This window comes from Sebastes umbrosus, chromosome 8 (genome assembly GCF_015220745.1).
Source record: "Sebastes umbrosus isolate fSebUmb1 chromosome 8, fSebUmb1.pri, whole genome shotgun sequence".
Taxonomy (NCBI): Eukaryota; Metazoa; Chordata; class Actinopteri; order Perciformes; family Sebastidae; genus Sebastes; species Sebastes umbrosus.
This window is the reverse complement of record NC_051276.1, coordinates 3,734,514-3,754,562: the sequence shown is the minus strand read 5'-3', so window position 1 is coordinate 3,754,562 and position 20,049 is coordinate 3,734,514. Positions and strand designations below refer to the sequence as shown.

Below are 20,049 nucleotides of genomic sequence, written 5' to 3'. Positions count from 1 at the left end.
GATACTTGCATCGGATAGCGGTTTTCAGTTGGTCTATGTATACTGTATCTGTCTGTATCAAATCCATTTTCTCATACAATGTTAAATATATTTAAATATGATTGATTGGACTTATATTCGCCAGAAGTATAAAATATTATATGTCCCTTATAAATTAAAAAGAAACAATCACTAATTTGTGAGGGAAATGTCTTTATTATTTGTTTTTTAGGGTTGCTGGAAAACATTTAATAAATAAAATGCCTGACAATGACTGATATATTTGACTTTAGGACATCTCCGACTAAATACATGCTGAAAATCTAACATTTTACTGTATCAATGTAGATATTTTCCAAAGTAAAAGTCTCTAGAAATGTATGATTCAACATTTCCCCATGGTGTAGTGTTAAAAAAGTTAACAAAAATCACAATAAATCGTGATATCGAATCACATTACTTGTAGAATCACAATAGTTAAAAATCGCAACACATATCGAATCGGCATCGTGATGCTATCGAATCGGGAGATAGGTGTATCGCTCCAGCCCTAATGAAAACTAAAATCATGCTTGGTGATATATGCACAGTATTATAAGATTATTGAAAATATACATTCTGTTCTGCAGTTCTTTAGTGCTATTTGAGGTTATCTTGGATTTCTACGACCGATGATAATTTCAACAGCTTGAAAGGTGCTTAAGGAATAGTCATAGCTCATTAGCACAAGCACAGATGGCTTGAATGTTTATGATAAAGTGGGATCTATAAGTAACATGAGATATGAGGAATAATTAAATGTGTGAGAGGCATCATTATGTGTATAATGATGCCTCTCACACATTTCAATTTCTACCGTCTGGCTTCAATTCACCGCCTCACCATCCGCATCGCCAATTTCTCCTGTCTACATAATGTACAAACGCGTGGGTCACAGTTTACGTACAGGTGCGCACATTCTCCCACAAAGTCTGTTTTTATACATCACAACTGGAAGGTGGCATTTTGTGCATAAACAACGGTTCCAAACAAGACATTTTAAGATTTTTCTAATAAATAAATTGTGTACCCTGAGACCACCTTTTACGGAAAAAGTTTTCAGAATGGATTTAAGACAAAATAAAGACTTTTAAAAATGCATCAGCTTTCCTACTACATCACCTTGGCCTCTGGGCATAAAAAGAAACAGAAGTAAAGAAACAAGAACAGAAAGAACAGAATGGTCTGGCTCACAGGTACAAACTGTCTGTACTATACTACAGTCTGAGAGTGGAGATAGTGGGGATAGCAGAGTTTAACCAGAAATAGTTTGACAAAACGAGGTGAGAAGGCCTTTTCTGACGATAAGACCAGATTTTCCCCATCTGATGTTATGACATTCAAAAAAGGCCCAGTCTACTACTGGCATGTTTTGTCTGACACATCAAATAATCTAAGGGTAAGGAGTGAGTGGAAGAAACTAAATATGGGCCTGGTATTAACCAAAGGAACAGGGGGAAATGCAATGTTTTGTTTCAGGTGACCCTTTTTTTTTTTACTTTTGTACAAACAAAGGTCAGCATTCTTTCAGAATCAGAATCAGTCTATGTCTACATTACCTTATTTCAGACTTCTGAGGCCCACTAAGAGTGTTGAAACAGCAGAAACCATCCCAACAGAAATTCACAACACAGCTGCAACACTTTTTCAATAACTGGTTTGAATAGATTTGCGTAAGCAGAGGACCAACTACAGGGATCCTATTGACCCAGAGCAAGTTGAACTCCATGCAAATCCGAAGATGTGAATGTGCTTCGCAACAGGAAGCAAATGTTTTTTCGCCGCTTTGCTCGCATAGAATGGAAGCGAACAGGAGGCAAATGTTAATTTTGGATGTGTGACCGTGCCTTCAGGCTGCAGTGACATCAGATCCGGCTGTGCAGTGAAAATACAAGTCCACCAATTCATTTTGACTAGAGGTAGTGTGTTTAGGCTGCGGCTGCGGCTGCGGCTGCGGCTGCGGCTGCGGCTGCGGCTGCTGCGGCGGCTGCGGCTGCCACAGGGGGTGCCAAAAAGAAACACTACGGCTGAAAAGTAGGAACAGAATCAACTTTTGGAGAAACCGACATCACGCTTCGGTGGCCAATCACATAACTGGCGATCCAGAGCTGTACAACCTAGCCATGAGGGAACAAAGTCAGTAATCACTGCAATCAGTGGGCCATTAAAGTAACTGTCCCACAAGGCCACACAACCCTGCGGCGATTCGCCGCAACGCCTGATCTGGTGTGAATACAGCCAGTCTATGGGAAACCATAATTTCTCCACTGTTAAAAAGGAAATGACAGCAAGGAAATAGAGTCAACAGCAGGTCAACTGGGTCCATTCAACCATTTAAAAAAAAAAAAAAAAAAAAAAAAATCTATGGGAAAGGCCCAAGTGTAGTGTTACTGAGCATATGTTCTATGACGCAGTAGAGATGCTATGATTTCTATCAGTGATTGCACAAGACTGCTCTCTCAGGAATTGCACTGAATAAGAAATCAAACATTAGATAAATGAATAGGATAACCAGATATACTGTATGCAGTGCTTAGTGCACCTTGATCTTGCTGAGGAAACAGAAGCTCAATGTGAATTCCCACAAACAGTAATGACAACTGTGTATATTAATCCAAAGGCCAATCCTGACACTGCCACAAGCAGTAGCAGCAGTAGTAGTAGTAGTAGTACAGCATACAGTCCATTTCACACGTGGCTCCCAAATCTTATACCTGGAGATTTTTATCATGTGTTCCTGAAAAAGTTTTTGACAAATTTCTACCAATATGTAACTTGTCCAACCAGGCAGAATAAGATGTTAGATCTCTGTTATGGTACAGTTAAGGGAGCATATAAATCAATGCCCCTGCTCTCCTTAGATTCTGCCGACCACAACTGTGTGCTCCTTCTCCCCACATAAAAAACTGTCCTAAGGAGAGAAAAAAAAACCAGACCAAAGAGGTTAAATTGTGGTCTGAGGAATCCACTACTTGTCTTCAGGATTGCTTTGACTGTACCGTCTGGGAGATGTTCAAAGACTCTTGCAAGGCTTTAGTTCTTGAGATACCCCTACCTCAGGTAGAACAAAGCTCAACTGTGTGTTTTCATAACTGGTTGTATAAAAACATTTTACATGACTTAATTGCACATACCTGGTTGGTTTGAACATTCTGACTGAATGAATTGGGAAAAAAAGCAAAGATTCATCTTAAATTGAATTATAAATCATTAATAAATTATACAAAGTACATAGTAGACGGGCTATAAACTGGGGTCCTCTGTATTTGCATTTGCTTTGTATAGCCTATTGTTGGTTTTCCATTCAAATCAGTGATATAAATATGACATTTAGCCTGCTATTCATCATTCCTACTTTTAAGATTTACCTAGTTTCTCCATAGAATACTTTAATGAATAATTCGTACTATCGTAAGTAGGATACAATTAACATAAAAGGTTAAGTTACAATTCGGGGAACAATTTAAAGTGCACTGCACACACAGAGCTTTAATTTTAGCTTGTGTCAGTGACCTCCATCTACGTTGTCCTGTACATTTAAGAAGAGAAGGGCTGTTAAACGTTAAAGGTGGAATCCTTCTGGAGAAGCAAAACGGTAAGATCTGCTTTAAGTATTGAAAACAACAGAAAAGAAAAAATGTTCCAATGGATTTGCAACTAACATCAAGCTAAACCATAGTAGTTGTAGACGGTGTGTATTGTAAATGTGTCTAATGATGGGTTATATTTTACAATGCTTATAAGGGAAACATCAAGAATTTAACAGCCACATTTCTGATCGATTACCATCAACATCTTTAGTATCTATTACTGTTAGCGTTAGCGCTCCCCTGCACAGCTCTAACCAACTTGTAGCCAAGCCTAATGCTGAAGTGGAGGCTATTCATACATAATGCATGATCTCAAGGACATAGATAGCATTACTTCAGAGTCTGAATGAATTAGGGTTTCAAACACATTCTCAAAAGAATCTTGTCACTGCTATTGGGAGAGGGAAAAAAATCCATTGTACTGCCGTGGTATTTGATCGATATGACCACCTAAACTCCATCAAACAACAAGAAAGATAAAGACGAGGAGCAGTTGGAGATGCAGGAACCAACACATGTGATCTCAGGGCACACTTAAAGTGCCAAATTACAGGAGGTACTTGACAAGCAGTGGCAACAAGGCTATGCTTTCTGCTTTTGTTTGCAATTACATAACCAGTTCTGGTCCACGTAGACTCCCTGAGGAACAGACGATCATCTTGGCCAGAGGTTTTGAAGATGCAGAAGAAACCAACAAGGATAAAGCTACATGCCATCCACCTCGCCGAGACATACACAAGAGTCATCGTCAAGTGCAATGACACTGACTTTCTTGTGTTGCTCTCGTATCAAGCAAGTTGCAGCGTGTTTGGATCGGGTTTGATCCAAATGTGTGTCATGCACTGACAGGCTGATCCAACGAGCAGCTTTTTCAAAATAGGAAAAACAACTGCTTTCACAAAACTACAGAAGCACTTGGAGGAGCTGAAAGGCCGAAGTCACTATGGTTTGAGAACACATCTTGAGGAGTCATCGCCTGTGGCCAACGTTAAGCGCTCATTTTGTACGGCCAGAAGAAGAACAAGAAGAGGATCAGTGTACCAGTCAGGATAAGTTGAGGTACAGTATGTACTGGCATCCACCTCAGACATGCCTGCAGCATGTACTAAGAGCCATGTACCAAACTGCTGTTTGGTGTCACAGCCATCACAAAGAACAGTGCTTTGGAGTCCTGTGGGGAAAGGTTGGAGGTTGACAGAAGGAGTCATGGAACCAGTGATGTATGAAAAGGCAGCAGCACCACAAGAAGTGCAAGATCGCATTGGATCCTGTGCCTGTGACTTTCTAGAGTGCCCTAACAGAATTATGGATGACAGCATAGGTGGACAATGGAACTTATAATGTTGGGTCACATTGTATATCTATACTGTATATAAGTGATTATTCATTTAGGATCCAATTTAGGATTCATCTATGATTCTTCCAATTCAATGAGCCAACATTTTCAGTTAAATCATTCAAAGAAAATATAAAAAAACATTAAAATATACATTAAAATATAGAAAAAGTGCATTTAATATAATAAGGAAATGTATATTCAACCTGTTTGCATTAAATGTATATAGTTTTTGTCTTCATCTATGGTTTGTGTCATTCTCTGCCCATATTTACATAACCCTTTGTATTTGTGTGTTTTAAGTGCTGGCTGCATTAGTTACCTGTTAGGGGGTTGTGACAGAGGGTGAATAGTCAAATAACCTACTTTTTACGATAAGATAACGGTCTCCAGTACATGTACTTTTTTGGTGATTGGTCTCCTTAATGACAGACAAACACATACGGATTTTTTATTTCCTATTCAATTTCCGCCTATAATTCAAATGTGTTTGTGTATGCATTTTAAAAATGGACAAAAGTATTGATGATGCTTTATTGTATGCAATGACTGTCTGCAAACACCCAGTCCAAATTTGGTGACATTCTGATTATTATTTCCAGAACTACATGTGATAAGGCAGATGCTGTCCTCTTTGGAGAAGCCTACATTTTCACTATTTTCGGAATCAAAACATCAACCAAATAAACTCATTTTACAGTCAAATATTTTTTTATACAACCATACATTTAAAAACTAGACATAAAGTTATGAAAAAGACTCGGTCAAAACAGACTATATGGCTGGACCTTGTATGGTCAGTCTGTTCATTTGTGGACACACAAATAGTCAGTGGTCATGTCTATAATGTTAAATCCAGCGGTAAATGTCCACGAGGTCCGGCGAGGACACTAGGGGACACGCTGCTCCACTCAACTGGCCGTTCAAGCGGTGACATACCCCCTCGTGGAATGCACCCGATTGGTCCCTGGTTTTCTGCTTGCCGTTTCAAACAGGAAACAACATGACGGCCTGCTCATAAACTTTCTGTTATAACAGAACCAACATTACTATGGATGGCTTCAGGTCAGACAGTGAGTTTGCCAACGATCTTAATAAATTCTATCTGAGATTTGAATCAGTTTGATTTTAGAGATGAAGTTGAGGGACTCAGATGTAAACCAAAGAACGTTTATTGCCAAGAAGTTAAAGTCAATTGGTCATTCCATTGAAAACATCAGCGCCAACCAGCAGAACTATGCTTCCGCCACTTTGGACTGAAAGCGACTACCGGACGGCAATAAAACATCCGCCTACAAAGTGCCGTTCAAAAGTAAAATAATATTATTTCTATTCTATTGTCATATATTTAATGTCTCAACCGAAATGGCCTGTGTTGGAACAATAAAAATATTATAAATATGCATACTAATATAATTATTTACTTACTTACTTACTTATTTATTGAACTTTTTTGCTCGGTCGCTTCCCGGAGGAGCATAAAGTGAGCAATGGACATAAATGGAAGTTAGAAAAATCCAGCACACAGATTTTGGGAACAATCTCAAACTTTTTCATGTCAAGGATCTCTAAAATGTAAGTACAATAGACCAAAGACCGTTATTACAGCCGTATACAGCTAGCAGGAAGCCGACAGAATCGGATATGTCATATGAGCGTACTGGGCGGTGCAGTCCTGTGAATCTGATGCACGTTTATTACAACAAGGAAAATAACTCCGATTCAGCTATTAGTGAATTTACAACTTTTAGGACATAACGATTTAAATGAGGGCTATTTAAGTGTTCCTACTGGAAAGCTGATTTACCTCAAAAAATTATCCTCTGATTTACAGATATCTCTTTATATGTCCATGGCCAGAGACTCTTTGGCGTTTTCAGTCCAAAATGGCAGCAGCGCTATTGTCAAAAAACACCACAGTTTCGTCTCTTTGCTTTATGTAAACTTAAAGACAACCAGCATTTCGTCCTGGAGCAGAGAGAGGTTGAAATGGACTTCCTTTCTCTAAAGATAAACAAGGCCCCTGGTCCTGACAACATCTGTGGCCAACTGCTGAAGTCTTGTGCAAGTCAGTTAAGTTCTATCTTTTATGATATTTTCAACATGTCTCTGAGCCTACAACGTGTACCTAACCTGTGGAAGCAGGCTCAGATCATCCCTGTTCCTAAAGCCAGCAGCACCAAAGCTTTTAACGACTGAAGGCCGGTCGCCCACACTTCTCTCGTAATGAAAATCTTTGAAAAGTTTGTGAAGACAGAGACTGAGACTGAGTAAGGGGAACCGAGCATGCACTCGACCCTATACAATTTGCCTATAGGGCACATAGAGGAGTTGAGGATAATACAATCATCCAACTTAACCTTTTTGTTTAAACACCTCGGGAAATAAACCCATGATACATTGCTATTTATTGATTTTTCTTCAACCTTTAATACTATCCAACCCACATCTTAGCCATGAGGCTAACAGCATTTTGAGTTGAGTCCCAATCTGGTGGGTTGGATAATGGATTTTTTGACAAAGGGTGAAAGTGAACGTCAATTTATCAGATTCATTATGTTCTTCGACTGGCTCACCCCAGGGCTGTGTTCTCTCACCCATGTGCCGAAGTAAGCATGAAAACAGGACCATATTGAAGTTTCTGCTGAGTCTGCTAAACGAAAATGAGTTCAGTCATTGATGAGTTTGTCACATGGAACGACGGACCTTTCTTGGAGCTAAACATATCCCAGACAAAAGGATATAATTATAGATTTCAGGCTTCAATCTGTAATCATTAAGGACCAGGCTTATGTGTACAAAGCAGTTGTTGACTCTAAATTGACCTTTGGGAAGAACTGTGAGGCAGTGTGTAACTACAATTACCGCCTCGTGATTGTGTGCCTCCGCCAATCAGTCATGTGTCAGTTTACATCCATGTCTGTCCAAAATGTCATCACTTCATCAGTTTGTTGTGTTAATTCTCGTCTAATTTGTGGTCTGATAAACAGTAAATTCATCGAATCTGGTTTCATCTAAACTGGGTTGAAAAACGATGCAATCTGGTTGCCATAGTAATGAATTACGTCTGACTATTAACCACATCCCCGTTCTCTGTTTGAGAAAGAATGTTTACCAAAAGACAGGAAGCAACACTGGTGGAGGGGAGCTTTAAAGACACAGCCATGTACTCAGTCATACTAAGTAAGTTATAAAGTCGACTAAACAGATTTTGTTTGTCTTACAAAGTTTTATATAAATGATTAAGATGCAAGAAGCACAACATTTTTTTAAAAGACATAAATATCACAAGTGTGTGTCCCACATTGTGTCCTTGTTCAGTATCCTAAAGTTTAGCTGACTGCAAGTCATCTAAGACAAAAAAACATGTCAACTCAACCATTGGTTTCATTTTGCACGATACACTAAGTGTGAAGTGAAGCTTTAACTTTATCGGGAATTCTAACTTTTTACTAGTAAACTTTTTTTCTTTTTGACATTACAGATGCTGTAACAACAATGTTTGAGGACATCCAAGAGAGACGTGACTATCTACATGTCTGGCCCAGCCAGAACCTTTGGTGGGGGGTATAGAAGTGTTCTGCTACCATCTATCATATATACTATTCTACGCTGTCGTACATACACTATGATAATATCATATACCTGGCATCCAGCATACCTCAGAGGACCATTTGTGCAACCGTTCCATCTTTTACACCTGACGACACACATCTGCCCCGCTGTCTTGACCCCACAGTTACCACAGATGTAGTTAAATGACTATCTTGTCTACCAACAACTTTTCAAACACGTCTTTTTAAGGGGGGTGGGAGCGTATTAAGATTGCCATCCACTAAATGAATTTTAAAGACTGAATTCTAACTTTGCTTGATCTTGTTAGTTGAAGCCCTGGAAAAAGGTGTATTCTCAGCTCTGTTTGTGTTATGCACGTGTTTATGGCCATTAATTACAAAAAAAAATGTTGACCATGTCATACTAGCTTGTCAAGAAGGAGGCTAAATAACGCTCCAAACTTACACTAAATTTTGGAGAGGAAAAACTGGCACAGCCATTTTCAAAGGGGTTCCTTGACCTCTAACCTCCAGATATGTGAATGTAAATGGGTTCTATGGGTACCCACGAGTCTCCCCTTTACAGACATGCCCACTTTATGATAATCACATGCAGTTTGGGGCAAGTCATAGTCAAGTCAGCACACTGACACACTGACAGATGTTGTTGACTGTTGGGCTGCAGTTTGCCATGTTATGATTTGAGCATATTTTCTATGCTAAATGCAGTACCTGTGAGGGTTTCTGGACAATAGTTTTCATTGTTTTGTGTTGTTAATTGATTTCCAATAATAAATATATACATATATTTGTATAAAGCAGCATATTTTCCCACTCCCATGTTGATAAGAGTATTAAATACTTGACAAATCTCCCTTTAAGGTACATTTTGAACAGATAAAAAAATGTGTGATTAATTTGCGATTAATCATGATAACTATGGACAATCATGCGATTAATCGCATTTTTTCGATTGATAGCCTTAGTTACTATATAAAACCCAATGTTTTATATCGAAAAATTTAATATATATATATATTTTATATCTTATGTTTATTTTCTTCTGTTATCCAGTGTTTTTGTGTATTTTTATTTTCTAATATTTGCATATTTTTTCTTAAAGTTTTCATAGATGCAGTATATAACTAGAAACATAAACGCAGTGACTTCAGATCCACTGAATGTAGTAAACACCAGATGTAATGAACTACGTACAGTAAGTACAGCACTGCCTCATAATGGTGACAGGTCACACAGTGCTGTCCAATCCCTTATTGCACTGCACATCTGGTCTGAGCTCCCAGCTGATGTTGTGATGTTACAGGTCGATCAGGTGGGATATTTAGTTTGAGCATGAAGTGACGGAGGAGCCATCACTGAGTTTATAAGGTTACATGCTAGGAGGAGTCGGGCTCCCTGCTGGACCCGTGTTCACTGTCAAAGTAACTTAACTTACAGTCGAGCAACATTTCCAAATGTCCCTGAAACAACCCAGCTGAGTGTGTTACACCAGTACTCACTTTAAGCGCGGTGTCATCATGGTGCTCGGTACCGTAGTTAGCCAGCAGACTGGAGGCTAACATCTTGACTGAGTGATGTGATGTGTGGCGACTCTGAGTCCTGCTCGTCTTCCTGCTTTAGACGATCTACAAAGACAAACTTATTTAAATAATAAAAACACAAAAACAATAATAGTTTCACCCGCCGCTCGGTTTCTGGTCTAAAAACTCGTGAATTCAACCTGTAAAGTTAGTTAAACACGCAGTAGGTCGGTGGGTAACTTCCAGCTTCCTGAAGTTAGTAGTCGTTCGTTGACGTCATCCTGATTTGATGGCGCTGATTGGCTGCAGAGAAGGCGTGGCGTGAGCTCTTTTTTTCCTGCTAAAATAGTCGTGTCTAGAAGGTAACCCGCAAATTGTAAAATCTCGCGAGATTCGATTCCTAGTTTAACCGTAACCATTTGAGGTCAATGGGGTCAATGTTTTACCATAACCATCTCGCGAGAGTTTTGCAATTTGCATGTTACCTTCTAGCCACGACCAAAATATTGTCCATGGATGTGGTGTGGGTGGACAAAATAATAGAACTACCTTGTTGAGCCTTGCAACAAATACAACATTCAGCTGCATTTCAAAGTACTTTGCAGATTACGACTTTTCATACTAAAATTATAATCACGTTATGAAATATGATGCATTTTACTGTATGTTAAACTACCAAACAGTAATTAAAATTAGCTCCACCTTGACCAGCTGCAACGTAAAATGCCACTTACATGTAAATTCATTGGTAATAATATATACATATATGTATATATATATATACATCTCATTTCTCTGTAGGGTCCTTTCCATAATTTTGTCAGTAACTATAATAACAATCTGAGCATGTCAGTGGCAATAACAAGCACTTTTAGTGGACGTAAACTGACGATGCCAGGTTGCCCCAAATGTTACATCACAGCTTGTTTAGCTACTGACATCTGCAGCGATCTCCCTCAATACTGGACCAATTTCAAAACGTGTTGTCCCCACACTTAGACACAAAAACATGGAAAAATAGGGTCCAGGTTGAAAAATACCAAAGTTATCTTTTAAGTTATTGTCAGTGTATTGGCTTTCAATAAGTCACTGTGGTGCTGTTATGTCGGGGGAATTTATCTGAAATGCGGCGTAGGCATCGGCTGGGTAACGCACAAACCAACAATGTCCAGATGTTTACCTTTGCTGTTGGCCTCTTAGGGATAGGATAAGATAGGATAGGATAGGATAGGATTGGATAGGATAGGATAGGATAGCACTTTATCTATCCCCGTGGGGAAATTGCAGTTGCACAGCAGCACAGATTCTAACAGAAATAGAAATAAGAGCATGAAATAAGACAGGGCATACAATAAATATGAGTAAAAATACCCAAACGATAAGAACACTAGTAAAAGTTAAATGTTATAAAAAATAAATAAATATGTGCATTATAAGTTATGTGCACTGGTATGCATCAGCAAATTGCAAAACAGAATGAACAGTAGCAGTAGTGCAAACATTATATCCACATGAACAAGAAAAACAAAAAGAGTGCAAAAACAGACGGTGTCAGAGACCACCGAGTTGGCTGAGACTGAGGTCATTGATCACGTCAGTTGGTATTGTACAGCCGGATGGCTGTTGGCGAAAAGAAGACCTCAGAAGGATGAGTGGGTTGCTGAAGGAGCTTCTTAACCCATTCATCTTCTCATAGAGGACAAACAGTATGTTCTTGATCTTAGACCTCATCCTCCCCTCAGCCACCTCCTCCAGGCTGTCAAGGTGCACTCCTAAAACAGAGCCCGTCTTCCTGACCAGTTTGTTGAGTCTGTTTGCATCACCAGCCTTAATGCCGCCTCCCCAACACACAACTGCAAAAAAAGAGTACACTGGCCACCACTGACTCATAAAACACGCGTAGCAGCCTGGTACACATGTCAAATGACCTAAGTCTCCTCAGGAAGTACAGTCTGCTCTGTCCCTTCCTCTTCATTTTATGGCTTACAAAGTTAATTGTTGACTCTGAATGTCCCGTAGGTGTGAATGTGAGCGTGAATGGTTGTCTGTCTCTACGTGTCAGCCCTGTGATAGTCTGGCAACCTGTCCAGGATGTACCCCGCCTTCACCCAATATCAGCTGGGATCGGCTCCAGCCCCATGAACCCTGAATAGGATAAGCGGTTACAGATAATGGATGGGGAAAGTTTATTTCATCCAGGTAACATAAGCAACGACACAGTAAGGTAGCTTAACCAATTGAAGTCACCGCTATGCTACCTGCTGACACCATGGCCACGGTCAAAAACGGTATGCCACATCTAACATGCAACACACCTGGCTGCATTACCCTTCCCGTAAAAAATGCAGTCTCATTATAGGGGACTGCCACCCGGTGTACAAAAAATGTATTACACCAAATAAACACAAAGGCAAACAATTAATAATAAATGGCTCTTACAGTCAGGTTTAGTTTCGGAAATGCTTTCTGTTCGGTAGTAATAATCATAATTACACTAATCTCAACCTCGGGATCAACTTTATAGCTGAACCATTACAAGCAATGCAGAACAAGATCAAACACAGCGGCAAAAACAAGCACTTTTACTGGACGTAGACGGTGACGTCGCCATGGTTGCTGAAAATAATTACCTTGCTGTTTAGCGGCTGGCGGTTGCAGCGTTCTCCCTCAACACTGGACCAATTTCAGAAAAAGCTGTCTCCATTAGTCACTTATAGACACAAAAACATGGGAAAATATAGGGTCCAGGTTGAAAAATACTTTTCCCTTGAAATACATATAAAATGTCACTGTATGTGTCTGTTTCTGTGCTGTATACTTGAGGTCAGTATCAGTACCGTACAGGCCTCACATTCCCCCTGATATAGGGGATTATATTTAAAAAATGTGGTCATGGATGGAACCTGTGGGAGCTTGTGACCAAAGCTTCAATCATTCCTTAAGGAACAGGTTAAGCAGAAACTCATGTGAACTTGAAAGTGCAACCAGTGATCCAGGTATCAGATGAAGAACTATTTATAGCCTTAAGTTATGTTTGTCATAAGGGGTAGCAGTAGCTTAAAAGAAATGGAGCTGGTATGTGACCAGAGGGTATCTGATTGAAATGCATTCATCAAATGGAAAGATAGGCTTCTACAGGTAGGGCATCAAACTTAAAAGCATCTTGTTACTTTCACTTTCTTCTCTTGTGCAAATGATAAAGTGAAAATCTCTCATGTGAGCTCTCATTTGTAATCAGTTGTACTATGTCTTTAAACTAGGGCTGTCAATCGATTAAAACATTTTAATCGCGATTAACCCTCCGAGACCTGCGGCATCGCAAGCGATCCCAACCGACTTTACTGTCTTTCAGAAGCTGTAGCAGGTTCAGTTTTAGAGCTAGAGTGAAGGTAGAGATTTCATATGAAAAGAAAGAAAACATTACAAATCCATTGGTAGCCTCACAACCATGTCATGCTAGCTTGTTGGGAAGGAGGCTAAATAACGCTACAAGGTTAGGCTACATTTTGACGAGGAAAAACTGACCTTGACCTCTGACCTCAAGATATGTGAATGAAAATGGGTTCTCTTTGTACCCACGAGTCTCCCCTTTACAGACATGCCCACTTTATGATAATCACAGTTAGTCCCCATAGTAGCCATTTCATTGTAGTGAGACCATTTTTTTAAACTTGACCTCACTGTATAAAATGACCTGTGGTGACCTCTAGGATAATCACAGCCTCATGACACTTTACAGCCACAAACTAGAGACCTAGAGCATTCAGAGGATGGATGGCTTTCCTAGCTAAATTGCCAATAAGGGGGTTTCAGAGCAGTTAAACAACAGAAGTGCTCCCCATCCAATCGCTGAAAAATGCAGTTCTTGCAGAAATCTCCAAATGTCAAAAGTTTTTGATATACGCTCAAATCATAACATGGCAAACTGCGGCCCAACAGGCAGACTGACATTTCCTTAACGGATGATAAAGTGGTGGATCTGACTTTATTAGGCTGTAGCCTGCATTACATTTTAAATATTCAGCTTTAATCTGACGGGGGTCAAAACACAGGAGCTACAGCAGATATGAAGATGAAAACTAAAAGAATATATAGACATAGAGACATGATTGTAAGCTCACAATCTGATCCAGTAATAATGTGTTTGGTGATTTGCACTTGAAAGACTAAAATTAGTAGATCTTAAATTGTAGACATCTATTTGGATCTTGGCTCAATGGCATTTAGAGGTTTTATTTCAGCTATTTCAACAAATGTTGTAAATTGAATCACTGAAATGCTGTTAAAACACATTCAGACTATATGCAGTCTATTTAAAAGCTCACTTTCTCACTCCATTCTGCAGCTGAACCACGATCCTGCCCACTCAGAAATATTCAAATATAATCTCTAATATTATAGGAATCATGTTCCATCAGTGCGACCAATCACACCATGAGAGATAATTAATTCATTGATCCTACGTGTCTAAAGCTTCGTACCGATTTTCACAATTTAAACTGAGATTACACATCATGTGCAATGAACATTTTAGTGGAACTGCTCTAAGTCAAAGAAGGACATGCAGAGGTTTTATTCTGAGCTGAGTCACTTGATGCTATGTAATATTTGAACATGAGGGCAAAAAATGCTGTTCAAACAAATGACAGCACATAAAAAGCGGTAACTTTAGATAGTTACAAACTAATATCCAACTGGGATTTTGATTCTGCCGTACAGTTAACCTTCGATATGCTTTGATGCAGACTGAATCAATGAGGAAACAGCGTGTCTGGCTCTGTGGGGAGGAGACAGAGAGGACCTCAGGTTGATTGATAAAGAAAACCTGCCAGCGAGCAGGTTACCTCTCTTCCTGGAACAGAAAATCCAGAGTTTCCCTCATCTCAGGTTTAACAAAGTCAGAGTTTTCACTAATCCCGCTTTCTGAAACAGGGCCCTGGTTGTGGTGCCAGCTATGACAGGCTTTTCCAAGGCCCTTTATCGGCTGCTCAGGACAAAGGTAATGTCATATGACCTTTTCCTTTCAATGAAACCGCCCCGCTTGTGCAGAGAAATATTATAATATAAATGTTTCTGATGCGAATATTAATCAGAGATCACAAACTGTAAACGGTGTTTGAGAGAGACACCGCACTTTGTAGTCAGGTCATACTTGCCAACCCTCACGATTTTCCTGAGAGACTCACGTTTTTCATTGCCCTCTCCTGGTTATGGCAATATTTCACACCTTGTTTTTCCTTTTTGTTATCTCAACATGTTGCTGGCACTGTACAACATGTATAAGCCCTACTGTTTCCACCTGGAAAACAATACAGTTTCACCATAATGACTTTTCCTAGCAGAAGAGAGCTGCTTGCGACACAACATTGGCACATAAGGGCCTTCAGTGAGTGAGTGATGGAAAGAAAAATTGAGGGTACTAAGAGAAAGAAATACTCAGGCAGGTACAAAAAATAATGAATGAAATAAAAACTGATGAATAGCCTATTAGTTTATACCAGAGATTCAAACAAGTTCACACCAGAGGGACAAATTATTCTGTATTCTTTCCTGAGAATTAAAAGTGGGTCTACTTAACGTACAAATTATGTTGCAGTGTACTTATTATTTTACCCCCAGAAAACCCCACTTTGGTTTTGAAATCCTCCCTTTTTTTGATCAGCCCCATTGTCACCGATACCCGATACAGCTATTCGAGTCAGTATCGGCCCGATATCCATTGTCGGTATTGGTGCATCTGTACAATGCAGCGCATTTTGGAAGCTGAATAAAGTTTGCAATGTATACAATGCCTGAGATAAAAACAATATCCATAGACTATAATGAATTATTTAACTGATAATGAATTTTAAGATGTAAATTTGATTGGATTTGTATTGTTTAGAGTGGCAGAGTCAATAGTTGTCTATGTTAGTTTATTGAAAGTGTAAAAACATTTAAAGACAATTAAAAAATCAATCAGAGCAACAAATTACACAAAGGCTTAATGTAAATTGCAAAGATAAAAAAAACATATACAAATTAAACGTTTAGAAAAAAATCAGCAAAATGTCACACAAAAATTAACAAAAAATACAAATGTATTTTGTACTTAATTTCATGAAAATTAATTAGTTATTATATTTTTTCATCCTCTATTTCTTCCAATCACTCTGATAATGAGAATGTCTAATATATTTCCTAAATGTCCCCTGTGGGTGTGAAAGACATAGGAAATTAATAGAATGGAGAAGCATTTAGTGAGGACAGAGTATGGGAGTGCTGTAAGCTCTCATGCTGAGTGGCATGATTGCCACTGTGAGTATATCTATATAGAGGTAAACAACTAATTGACCTATACAAAGGACGTCTATGAGATTGTTTTCAAATTGTAATAGCTCAGAAAGTATAAAAGTTTGCAATTAAAAGGTCACAGCTTCCGTCTTCACAGAATTCTGCACAGTTTGACGTATCACCAAGGTAACATAGAAGCTGTAGGAGGAGATACAAGTCAAAGAAGTACAGTTTTTTTTTATCTGACATGTCGCTTTATGCTAATTTAGTCCAATGAGTCCAATTTTCAGCTTTGCCCAATACCTGGTCGTCTAATGGTTAGACGGAGACCTGGAGAGGCCTACAAGCCTCAGTGTCTCGCACCTACTGTGAAAGTTGGTGGAGGATCGGTGATGATCTAGGGGTGCTTCAGCAAGGCTGGAATCGGGCAGATTTGTCTTTGTACTTTGGCTTGATTCATGCGTCCTTCACAAAGTTGTCCTGGAACAAAACTTGCTTCCTTTTGCTCTGACAATGTTCCCCAACTCTGAGGAGTGTTTTTTCCAGCAGGACAATGCTCCATGCCACACAGCCAGGTCAGTGAAGGTGTGGATGAAGGACCACCAGATCAGGACCCTGTCATGGCCAGCCCAATCTCCAGACCTGAATCCCATTGAAAACCTGTGGAATGTGATCAAGAGGAAGATGGATGGTCACAAGCCCTCAAACAAAGCCCAGCTGAGGAGTGGCATAAAGTCACCCAACAGCCATGTGAAAGACTGGTGGAGAGCATGCCAAGACGCATGAAAGCTGTGATTGTAAATCAAGGTTATTCCACCAAATATTGATTTCTGAACTCTTCATAAGATAAAACATTAGTATTGTGTTGTTTAAAAATGAATATGAACTTGTTTTCTTTGCATTATTCCAGATCTGAAAACACTGCGTCTTTTTTGTTATTTTGACCAGTTGTCATTTTCTGCAAATAAATGCTCTAAATGATAATATTTTTATTTGAAATTTGGGAGAAATGTTGTCAGTAGTTTATAGAATAAAACAACAATGTTCATTTTACTCAAACACATACCAATAAATAGTGAAACCAGAGAAACTGATAATTTTGAAGTGGTCTCTTAATTTTTCCAGAGCTGTATATATTTTTTAAGTTACAGGTGAGGTAAAAACAGCACAGAGAACTGTAAGAACTAAGTAAGGGAACATGAGTGTGGTTGATGTTTACAGCAAATAAAGTCAAACAGAGCCCATGAGCTGAAAGAACAGAAGACTTAACGTGATTCATCCACATACTGCGAGAACCGTGAGCCTTCTTGAAAAGTACACATCTGTTTAATCAACGAGCATGCAGTGCACATGAAAGGCATTGATCCTTGTGACCATCTGCTCCGGTTGTTTACTCTGATGGATGCATCAGCACAAAAGATGGCAGACAGAGGAAGGCAGACATACACTGAAGGTGTAGTGAAACAGGGAAATATACTCTTGGGGAATCAGTACTTAATAGCATAATTGAACAGAAGCTGGCATCATGGCAACCACAGGAAAACAAGAACTTTTATGATGAATTTCTCTGAGGCCTTGCAATGGCTGTCGGTCGGTCCACCGTCTTGGTCCAGATTGAAATCTCTCAACAACTATTTGATGGATTGCCACAACATTTTGTACAGACATTCATGGTCCTAAGACATTGAGACTTTTCCTGCATAGATAGTGCCACAATGGGGTTGACATGTTTTGGCTTTTAGTTAAATATCTTAATAACTACTGAAATTTGGAACAGACATGCATGGTTCCCAGAGGATGGTATCCTAAGGACTTTTCCTCCACCGTGCACGATACCACATTATTGATTTTTGTTTCAACAACGATTGGATGAATTTCTTTGACATGTGGTCAAAGAGTATAGAAGCAAAGAGGCAAAACTCCGGTGCTCTTTTGACAAGAGCCACTAGATGATGCAGCGGTAGCGCTGCTACCATTTTGGACTGGAAAAGCCAATGAGTCTGTGGCCATGGATGTATAAAGAGACGTCTGTAAATCAGAGGATAATTTTTTTTATAGGCAAATAAACGTCCCAGTACAACACTTGTATAGCCCTCATTTAAATCATTATGTCCTAAAAGTTGTAAAATGACCTAACAGCTGAATCCAGAGTTATTTTCCTCATATATATATATTTCCTCATATATTTTCCTGATATATCCGGTTCTGCCAGCTTCCTGCCAGCTGTATGTTGCTGTAATAATGGATATATTGGCTGTAATTCATTACTTTTATTATGTTATAATACACCCGTGGGCTGTATGCTGTTAGCCTGTACCCTTGGTGGATGTATTATTAACGTCTCTGTTCCCAAACAACCGGCTATCGGCCAGTAGCTAGTAGTGCTAGTAGAATGACATTAACAGAATTTAATGGAGTTGTAGGTTATTTACTAACACGCAGGGCAAAAGCACTGGACACAACCTCTTATACATCCATGGTCTGTGGTCTATTGGACTCCATTTTGGATCCTTGACATGAAAAACGTTGAGATTGCTCTCAAAATCTGTGTGCTGGATTTTTCTAACTTCCATTTGTGTCTATCGCTCACTTTATGCTCCTCTGGGAAGTGGTCGGTCAAAAAAGTTTGAAAAATCAATAAGTAAGTAAGTAAATAGTTATAATAGTATGCATATTTATATTATTTTTATTTTTCAACACAGGCCATATTGGTAGAGACATTCAATATCTGACCTGTGGCCCTTTGGTGCATGTCATCCCCTCTCTCTCCCCCTTTCATAACTGTCACTGTCACTATCATTAAAGGCATAAAAAAAGACCAAAAATGATCTTTAATATATATATACAGTATATGACAACAGAATAAAAATGATTTTGTTTTACTTTTGTACAGCACTTTTTAGGCGGACGTTTTACTGGAGTCCAGTAGTCGCTTTCAGTCCAAAATGGCGGAGGGGTAGCTCTGCTGGTCAGCGCTGATGTTGCAATAAAACTAACAATTGACTTTCACTTCTTATCAATATACGTTCTTTGGCTTGGTTCATCCCCTCAGGATGAATTGTAATAACTTTTGTGATATTGTGATATTTCCTCTAGCGATCAGGTCAAAATGTCACTATGTTCAATGCTTTGGTTTATGACCAAATATCTGCAGAACTAATGCCTAGGTACAGCCTCACAGAGCTGCCAGCGTGGCTGTAGACGCCTGTTCTTGTTATTAAAGAGCAGATTTAATAAAACCAACATCTGTGAACGATGAAACCCAGATTGTTTTGTATGGACGGAACCTGCCAAAATAAAAAAATAAAAATAAATGACTCAATGAATACATAAATAATAATATTAAGAAGAAATGTAGCTATTAATTAATTGATCAAATGTGACATGTTTTAATTTGCTTCTTTATTTATCTTTGTATAAATTATCTTATTTATTAACTCTACTGTTTAATTTTCCTGTGTTTTTATCTATGTATTTATTTTTTAATAATTTTTGTAATTAATTAATTTATTTTTGCATTTTTCTTTTCTTTTCTTTTTTAGTAACAGCCCCCACGCTTGTATAATGAGGCAGAAAGGCATAAAGAAATGTGAAAAGAAATGTGTAAAAAAAAAATGTATGAAGAAAAGAATACAGGAATAAATAAGTTTGGGGAAAAGGGGCGAAATGCAAAGGGAAAATCCTGCATAAATAAATTCATACATTTAAAAATAATGTAAAATGAACAAAAAATAAAT

General features: G+C 38.8%; 1 protein-coding gene across 2 annotated transcripts in view; it reads right to left on the bottom strand.

The window, feature by feature from the left end:
* hk2 (hexokinase 2) overlaps positions 1-10,360 on the bottom strand; it is a 60,781-nt gene extending 50,421 nt beyond the window's left edge. The window contains exons 1-2 of one of the 2 annotated variants that reach the window (XM_037776758.1): positions 10,240-10,360; positions 10,019-10,144 (exon numbers count right to left, since the gene is read on the bottom strand). In XM_037776758.1, the coding sequence (XP_037632686.1) occupies positions 10,019-10,081 (63 nt within the window). In that variant the 5' untranslated portion in view covers positions 10,082-10,144; positions 10,240-10,360. Of the gene's footprint in view, positions 1-10,018 lie in introns of both variants that reach the window. The other variant, XM_037776759.1, reaches the window with a different exon arrangement.
* Positions 10,361-20,049: the final 9,689 nt, after the last annotated feature.